This window comes from Phaseolus vulgaris, chromosome 7 (assembly GCF_051622355.1).
Source record: "Phaseolus vulgaris cultivar YP4 chromosome 7, ASM5162235v1, whole genome shotgun sequence".
NCBI lineage: Eukaryota > Viridiplantae > Streptophyta > Magnoliopsida > Fabales > Fabaceae > Phaseolus > Phaseolus vulgaris.
Window position 1 is genome coordinate 40,504,216 of NC_143504.1, and position 9,700 is coordinate 40,513,915.

Below are 9,700 nucleotides of genomic sequence, written 5' to 3' on the forward strand. Positions count from 1 at the left end.
CAAATCTAAAGATGTGGTTTCTACAAATAAAGCCTTGGATGTTTTACATATGGACTTGTTTGAACCATCTAGGACTGCTAGCTTAGCTAGAAATTACTATGCTTTGGTGATTGTTGATGACTTTTCAAGATATACATGGACTTTGTTTCTTGCTTCTAAAAATGATGCATATAAAGCCTTTAAGAAACTAGCTAAGGTTCTGCATAATGAAAATAGAATAAAACAGATTCGTAGTGATCATGGGGGAGAGTTTCAAAATGAAAAATTTGATAGATATTGTGAAAAACATGGGATCACACATAGCTATTCTACTCCTAGGACACCCCAACAAAATGGTGTAGTTGAAAGGAAGAATAGGTCATTAGAGGAGTTAGCTAGGACCATGTTAAATGAATCTGGTTTACCTAAATATTTTTGGGCAGATGCAGTATACACTGCTTCTTATGTGCTTAACAGAACCTTGATTAGACCAATTCTTAAGAAAACTCCTTATGAATTGTATAAAGGTAGGAAGCCTAGCATTAGTCATCTTAGGGTTTTTGGCTGCAAATGCTTTGTTCTAAATAATGGTAAAGACAATCTGGGTAAATTTGATCCTAAATCAGATGAAGGAATACATATTGGTTATGCTATAAATGGACATGCTTATAGAGTGTATAACAAAAGATTGCTTGCAGTAGAATAATCTATACATGTTGTATTTGATGAAACAGATTGTTTTGTGCCTAAATCTATTCTGGATGAACCTGGTATGGATGATTTAAGAACCATTCTGCAAAAGAATCAATCTAGTGATATTGATACAACTAATTCAAATGTTGTCAAAGAATCTATTGTGAATGCAGGATTGCCTAAAGAATGGAAGACACCCAGGGATCTCACACTAGACAATGTAATTGGTAAAATTGAGAAAGGAGTCTCAACAAGGAATTCACTTAATAATTTCTTCAGAACAGTGGCCTTTGTTTCACAGATTGAGCCTAAAAGTCTGGAAGAAGCACTACAAGACATCAATTGGATAACAGCAATGCAGGAAGAACTGAACCAGTTTGAATACAATGAAGTGTGGACTTTGGTTCCAAGAAGGCATGAGATGAATATCATAGGAACCAAGTGGGTGTACAGGAACAAGATGGATGAACATGAGGCTATCACTAAAGCAAGGCTGGTTGCTAAAGGCTATAACCAAGAAGAGGGAATTGATTTTGGTGAAACCTATGCACCAGTAGCACGTCTTGAAGCTGTCAGATTACTCCTAGCATTTTCCATCATACAAGGTTTCAAGCTATTTCAAATGGATGTCAAGAGTGCATTCTTAAATGGTTACATTAATGAAGAGGTGTTTGTATCTCAGCCTCCAGGGTTCGAAGATCATAAATATCCAGAGCATGTGTACATGCTCAAGAAGGCTTTATATGGATTGAAGCAGGCACCTAGGAAATGGTATGAGAGACTAAGTGAGTTTATGCTCTCTCAAGGATATAACCGTGGCAATTCTGATAAAACTCTGTTCATAAAGAAGAAAAGAGAAGACATTATACTTGTGCAAGTCTATGTGGATGATATTATCTTTGGATCCACAAATGAAGAGATGTGTGAAGACTTTGTGAAAACAATGAAGAGTGAGTTTGAGATGTCAATGTTAGGGGAAATGAATTTCTTTCTTGGACTACAAGTGAAACAACTCAAGGATGGAATTTTCGTAAGTCAAGAAAAGTACTGCAAGGAGTTTCTTAAGAGGTATGATATGGATCAATGCAAAGCAATCAGCACTCCTATTTCAACAAGCTGCCAGCTGGAACAAGATTGTGCAGGAAAATCAGTGGATCAATCTAAGTACAGGGGTTTAATTGGTTCTTTATTATACTTAACTGCTAGCAGGCCTGACATTATGTTTTTTGTGTGCTTATGTGCTAGATATCAATCTGATCCAAAGGAATCACACTACAATGCAACAAAGAGAATTCTGAAATACTTGCAAGGGTCTAAGGATGTTGGATTATGGTATCCTAACAATGTGTCTTTAAACTTAACTGGTTTTTCAGATTCTGACTTTGCAGGTTGCAAGGTTTATAGGAAAAGCACGAGTGGGACTTGTCACATGCTTGGATCAAGTCTAATCTCTTGGCATTGCAAGAAACAGGCTTGTGTTGCTCTCTCTACAGCAGAGGCAGAATACATAGCTGCTGGAAGTTGTTATGCTCAAACCTTATGGCTAAGGCAGCAGCTAAGTGACTTTGGGATTCTATTAAACAAGATACCTATAAATTGTGATAACACTAGTGCTATAAATCTGTCTAAGAATCCTGTCATGCATTCAAGAACTAAACATATTGAAATTAGACATCACTTTCTAAGAGAACATATAGCTAATGGAACTTGTGATATCAAATTCATTGGCACTGAATTTCAATTGGCTGATCTTTTTACTAAACCTCTTGCTAAAGATAGGTTTTATTTTCTTCTAAATGCATTGGGTATCATTAGCTTAAATTGTCCTCTGCAGTAAAAATTTCAATCTGTTATTTTATATTTTAACGTGTTCTCTCTTTGTTTCAGAATCACAGTTGTGACTAGGAAAGAAAAATATTTACTTTTCTCTCTCTCCCTGATCTTTGACTACTTTTACGGTTATTAACCAGCAGGTCTATGACAGTCATATGTGCATATTCTAACTTATTGGATATCTTGTAGGTGAAACAGATTTGATTTGCTAAACAGAAATCTGGTTCCAATATATTCTTGCGTCAATCAACACATGCACTTGTTGTATCACACAAGAATAAAATCTGTAGAAGATCTTATTGAACTTATTTCTTTTAAAACTTGTGATTTTTTAAATCTGATTTAAAGCTCTATATAAATCTGGCACTAATCAATTGTTTTTCACACCTTCTCATTTCTACTACGAGCTGTCCAGGTTCAAACAAATTACTGTGTTTAATTTCTATCTTTAAATGATCATGTGAACTGTTACTAATCCTCCTTCTAGCTGGAAATTTTTTTGGTGAATAGGTGTAGGTAACAACAGATCAAGCATGGCATCCTCATCACACAGAAAGAAGAAACTCAAAGAGCAATTTAACCGCAGCCAAGGCATTCTGGAAAATTGGTTTGCTGGAGATTCTGAAGCTATGACAAGGTTCATACATGAGACAAGCAGAAAGCAAGTCAATGTGCCCAAGGTGCTGGAATTCTCATGGTTGCGGGAAGAAAATCTGACTGAAGCAAAAACTCTGCTCAAGCATCAAAAACTGAAAAGCTTCTTGGAAATGATTGGAAATGTCTATCCAGACCTAGTGAAGGTGTTCTACAGCAACCTCATTCAAGATGGAAAGAACCTTGTTTCCCATGTGAAAGGAGTGAAGCTGAAAATTACAAGGGAAATATGGAGCAATGTGGGAGGAATCAAGTATTTAGGAATGAAGGTTAGCAAAGGGAATACTAATGGAATTAAAGGATTCAACAAGATGCAGTTTTATAGGAGTTGTGTTAGAAATCCTACTGAACCAGTAGCTAGATTTCATGCTGGTAATCTGACCTTAATTCCAAGACTCCTAGCCTACATAATTGCTTGGCAACTTACTCCTAGAGGAAGCAATCATGCTACTCTTCATGAAGAGGATTTGATTCTGCTATACTGTATAATGAATCAACTCAAGGTAAATTGGGTGAGTACAATGGTAGAGCATATGCTCAAATCCACAAGGCTTCCCGATTATCGTTTTCCATATGCAATTTTTGTATCAAAACTAATTGACTATTTTGAAGTTGATACTACAAATGAGATAAATGACACCATTAAGGCAACAAGTGAAATAGACAACTCCACTCTCTTGAAAATGGGATTCCAAAAGGAGGAAGACAGCTGGATTTTTAGAAGGAATTCTACTTTGGTCCTAGCTAATTCCTCAAGTGATCTATTCTTCCTTTCAACTACACCATTTTGCTGGGGTGTCCTAGGAGCAGAATAGCTATGTATGATCCCAAGTTTTTCACAAAACCTATCAAACTTTACATTTTGAAACTCTCCCCCATGATCACTTTGAATCTATTTTATGCTATTATCATTTTCATTCTACAAAACCTTAGCCAGTTTCTTAAAAGCTTTATATGCATAATTTTTAGAAGCAAGAAAGAGAGTCCATGTATATCTTGAGAAATCATCAACAATTACCAAGGCATAGAAATTTCTAGCTAAACTAGCAGTCCTAGAAGGTCCAAACAAATCTATATGCAAAACATCTAAAACCTTATTTGTAGAAATCACATCCTTTGTTTTAAAAGAAGTTCTTGATTGTTTACCCTTCACACATGCATCACACAATCTGTTATCTTGAAACTTTATATTTGGTAAACCAGAAACAAGATCCTTAGAATTCAATTTATTCAAGTGATTTGTATGTGTTGGAGATGGATGAAGCTCATCTCTACCTTGCATTGGTGTGTTTGATGTAGTCTTTAGCTAGTTTGCTTTGAAGGTTGCAATGTGTCTTAGATGATCTTGTATTTTAGGTTTGTGTGTATTCAAGGTTGCCTTTTGCTGCATGACCCATCCTAGATGCCAAATCAAGGTAGTAAGCTCAAGCTCATGATGTGGTTAAATGGTTTTGGAAAAGCTTTTTAAATTTTTCTTAAAAGGTTTGATTCAGTACAAAAATAAATCTGTTTTATTGAGAAACAATCGGTTTATTTCTGCTCTATTAAAGGCTTTTCGAAATTTTGTTAGGGCACCAAAGGTAAAGCTCAGTCTGTTATTTCAGTTAAGATGAGCTGGTAGTTTTGTTAACTTTTAATCTATTGTTTTTAGAATCAATCTGTTGTTTTTAAAACTGCTCTGAAACTGTTTTTTGAAAAGTGGTTAGAAACTATTATCTATAAAATAAAATGCCCTTCTCACGTGAAGGGATGCTGAGCAATCACAGTTTCAACAGAAATAAAACATTCCGTGTGTGAGGAAGTGGATTAAAAAGGTTTGGCAAAGGTTTTTCAAAAGAAATATACATGTGGGCTTGTTCTTGAAGAACCTTGTGCTGGATGAAGGTGTTGGTACTGTCTTGGAGCAAATAGAACAACTGGTTTATGTTCTTGCAACACAATTTCAGGTGTAATCTTTCCCTTACTCATTCTTGTAATAGGTATAAGTGTTAGTCACTCTTGATAGGGTTTCTGGAGTGTAAGGTGTGCTGGAATAGTGTTTTTCAGCATTGTTTGTTGAAGTTCTTGAAGGGTTCAAGAGTTGATGTGTATGCTGTAATTGATTGTATCTGTGTTAGTGGATTCCACCTTGGAGTAAGGTGAACTGGACGTAGCTCTTGATGAATGAAGCAGTATAAAAACTCTCTTGTCTTTCTCTTCTCATCCCTGCACTTGTTTCTGGTTTTGGCTTAATTCTGTCAAGAACGAAATCTGTTCATTTGAAATCAAATCTGTTAATTCTGGATTTAATAAAAACTGTTCTTCTTAATCTAGAAAAATTCTCTAATCATAAACAAAGCTTCTGAATGTAAGTTTGTAATTGAATTAAGAACCAACAGGTTTCTTCATAAAAATCATGTAAAAGATTCATTGTCTATAAAGCCTTGTGTTGAATAAATTGGATTGTTCTTTTGGCATAGTGTGTGTTCTTCAATACTGTTAAAAGTGAACCAATCTGATTTAGCTATTTTTCACTATCCGATCTTAATCCCAATCTGGTGCAGTTCTGTTTGTGTTAGACTGTTTTGTAAAAATCAATCTGTTCATTCTAAAACCAATTTGTTCTTTTACCCCTGATATACTGAAAACAGTTTGTGGTTGCGAAAATTTGATTTGTTCCATTCAGCCCTCCCCTCTTGAACTTAGACATTAATAGACCCAACAGTATGGATATGAGCTAACCTCTTGTACCACAGCCAAGACTCATCACTCTTTGATAAGAGGCATTCATTTTCAGAGCAATTATTCATGATATCTAAGAGATAGATGTTATTTACCTTTTTACCTGTGAACAACACCTTACCAGAAGTTTCATCTAAAATTGTACAGGTGTTGGCTTCAAAATTAACCTGGTAGCCCTTGTCACATAGTTGGTTAATACTTAGAAGACTATGCTTTAGTCCTTCCACATATAAGACACTCTCAATTGTGGTTGAATTTCTAGTTCCAACATTCTCTCTTCAAAGAATCCTTCCTCTGTTATTATCTTCATATGTGACATGCCATTTAGCTTTATGTTTCAGACTTGTGAACTGAGCCAAATCACCAGTCATATGCTTTGAGCATCCACTATCCAAGTACCACTGGTTTTTCCTGCTATTTTTCTGCAAAACAGAATTGACACATATGGTACCCCTTTTTAGTCTAGGGTCCAGCAGGATTAATACCTTTCCTTAGGAAGTCATTTGGCCACTCCTTTAGGAATAAGGTACTTTCTAGATTTACATGTTCTAGAGATATGTCCAGATTTCATACAGTAAAAGCAAGATACATAATGCATTATTTTTTAACTGCTAAAAGAAGAATAACCTATTTTAGAAGGAACAAAAAAACTGGACAGCTTTTTAACGTTGTTCTTTCTTCCAGGATTATATCCTAGCCTATTTTTATTAAAAACATCATTTTTTGATCCCAACAGTGTTTCAAGATTTTCTCTTTCTTTGGTGAAATTTGATAAGGTTTTCAGCAAATATTCAACTTGTTTTTCCAACTTCTTACAGTTTTCACAGGTTTTTGCAAACATGTCAATTCAAGACTAACAAGATCAGTTTTGCCTTTGTGTAATTCTTCCTCAAGTGACTTAACCTTAGGTTCAAGAACTTTGTTTGCTTTGTTCATTTTGTTACATATGAGAGCCAATATGTTTACTTCATCATGTGTTTCCTTAAAAATAATTAACACTTGATCATAACTTTCAGAATCAATGAAAAAATCACTCACCGAATCAGAGATTGATCCTTCATCATTCACCATGAAGCACAGATTTGCTTATTCACTTCCAGTTAAGGAGTCACTTGTTAAGGAGACTTCATTTTCTTCCCAAGAGATATATGATTTTTTTCCTCTACCTCTTTCACTCTTCTTGTTGGCTGGTTTTTCTTTATTTTGATTGTTTGGACAATCAATCTTTATGTGACCTGGTTTACCACAGCCAAAGCAGGTATAACTAGAAGAATTTGAATCATTGGATTTAGAGTACCTTTTTCTTTGTTGAGTTCTGTCTCGGTTCTTCCTTTTTAGAAATCTACTGAATTTTTTAGTGAGCAGACTCAAGGTCTCATCATGTTCAAGATTCTCCACTTCCTCACTTGTATCATATTCTATGGTAGTCTTCAAAGCAATTCCTTTGGCTCTTTTCTCCACTGTTTCTTGTTCTTTCAACCTTTTGATTTCTAGCTCATGCTCCATCAATTTTCCAAACAATGCAGCAGTGGACATCTTGGATAAATCTCTGGATTCAGAGATTGATGTTACCTTAGGTTGTCAGCTTCTGTCAAGGCATTTCAGGACCTTTATATTGAGCTCTTCCTTGTCAAAGACCTTACCAAGTCTAGTGAGATGATTTACAATATGTGTAAACCGTTTATGCACATCTGCAATGTTTTCTTCTGATTGCATCCTGAAAAGTTCATATTCTTGAATGAGTGAGTGCTTCCTTGCTCGTTTCACATCATTCGTGCCCTCATGGGTTACTTCTAGTACCTCCCACATCTTCTTAGCAGATTTGCATTGAGATACTCTAAAGAATTCATTCATATTCAATGCAGAGGTGATGATGTTCTTAGCTAGGGAGTCATATTGAACCTTCTTCCTTTCACTTTCACTCCAATCAGACCAAGGCTTATTCACTGTTTCTTCTTTGACAACCTGCATAAGTACAAAAGGTCCATTGACCACTGCATCCCGAATTCTCATGTCAATAGATTCCATTAAGATTTTCATTCTAATTTTCCATAATGCATAATTCACACCACTAAACATAGGAGGTCTATTAATAGACCCACCTTCATCAAAAGGCATTTTAAACTCAGACATAATGCATAAACTTGAGTAAAATACAAGTCTTTAGCTCTTGATACCAATTGTTGGGTGTATTAGTGTCTAAGTTCAAGAGGGGAGGGGTGAATTGAAGTTATAAAATTTTCGCAAACACAAATTGATTTATAGTATTTCAGAAGAAAAAAAAACATATTGATTTTGAAAAGAACAGATTTATTTTTCAATACACTTTAACAAAACCAGAACTTGTTTATATTAGTATTGAGATCAAACAGAGAAATCTCTAGAACATATGAGTTATTTTCACAGCAGCTACAAGAACAAGATTTACACCAATAGATCAAGCACAAGTTCTTTTGATACAATTCTTTTAAAGAAAGTTGATATTTAAAAAAGATATTGTAAAGAAACTGTTTGTCCTTAAACCAGTCAACACTCAGATTCAAAAAGCTTTATTTGTGATTAAAAGATTTTTCCAGAACAAAGAAGAAAACTATGAGCAAGCCCAAAAATAACAGATTCAATTTTAAATGAACAGATTTATTTCCTGACAGATTATCCAATTAATCAGAAAAGAGTGTAGGGATGAGAAGAATGATGCAAGCACAATCTATACCGGTTCACTCATAACGAGCTACATCCAGTTTCACCTCACTCCAAGGAGCAATTCACTAAAAACAGTTCCAATCAAATACAATACCTTGCAGTTCTTGAAACTTACAAGAACAAGGCAACCAAAGCTGAAAAACCCTATTTCAGCACTACTTGCACTTCAAGAAACCCTATCAAGAAGTGACAAACTCAAACACCTTTATACAAGAAGAATTAACGAAGGATAACACCTGAAAGAAGATGCAAGACCTAAAAACCAGTAGCCCAAATTGCAGCACAACAGCACCAACACATTCACCAAGATCAAGGCACACTAAGAACAAGCACTCTTGAAGATCTTTTTGAAAAACCTTTCAAACACTCATTCAAATCCTTCTTCTCACACAGAAAACGTTAGATCCATGTTTAAACCGTGATTGCACAACACCCTTTCATGTGAGAAAAGCCTTTCTTTATATAGAAATCAGTTTCTAACAACTTTTCCAAAATATAGTTAAAAGGCTGTTATAAAAAGAACAAGTTAAATCCAAAACAAACAGATTGTTTTTTTTTAAGGATTGCCACCTCATCTTAACTGAAATAACTGCTGAAACAAACTTTGGTGCGCTAACAAAATTTTTAAAAACATTTCAGCAGTTCAAAAATAAATTTATTGTTTTACAGATAAACAGATTTATTTTTGTGTAGTAACCTGATTTTTTTAGAAAACTTTAAGGAGATTTTTGGAAAACATTGAATCACTTCTTGTGCTTGATCTTACCACCTTGATTAGGCATATAGGATAGGTCATGAAGCAAAAGGCAACCTTAAACTTACTCTAACCTATATACAAGATCACATAATTACATATTACAACCTTCAAAGCAAACTATCTATTTTCTACATCAAACACACACTAAGACTTAGCAGAGAAGAAGCTTTATCCATCTTCAACAACAAGTACAAGAGTAGTGGAAAAGATTGGCTTACCCACTATCTCTCATACAAAGCCCTATAAACTACAATGGATTAGTACCGAAGGAGAAATCATGGTTAATAAACAAGTCCTCATAACTTTTGCTATAGGAAAGTATAAAGATAAGGTTTTATGTGATGTTGTGCCAATGGAAGC

General features: G+C 34.9%; 1 protein-coding gene across 1 annotated transcript; it reads right to left on the minus strand.

The window, feature by feature from the left end:
- Positions 1 to 7,461: 7,461 nt before the first annotated feature.
- Positions 7,462 to 8,013, minus strand: LOC137817401 (uncharacterized). The gene has a single exon (XM_068620693.2). The coding sequence runs from the start codon at positions 8,011 to 8,013 to the stop codon at positions 7,462 to 7,464; it is 552 nt and encodes a 183-aa protein (XP_068476794.2).
- Between the last annotated feature and the right edge of the window lie 1,687 nt (positions 8,014 to 9,700).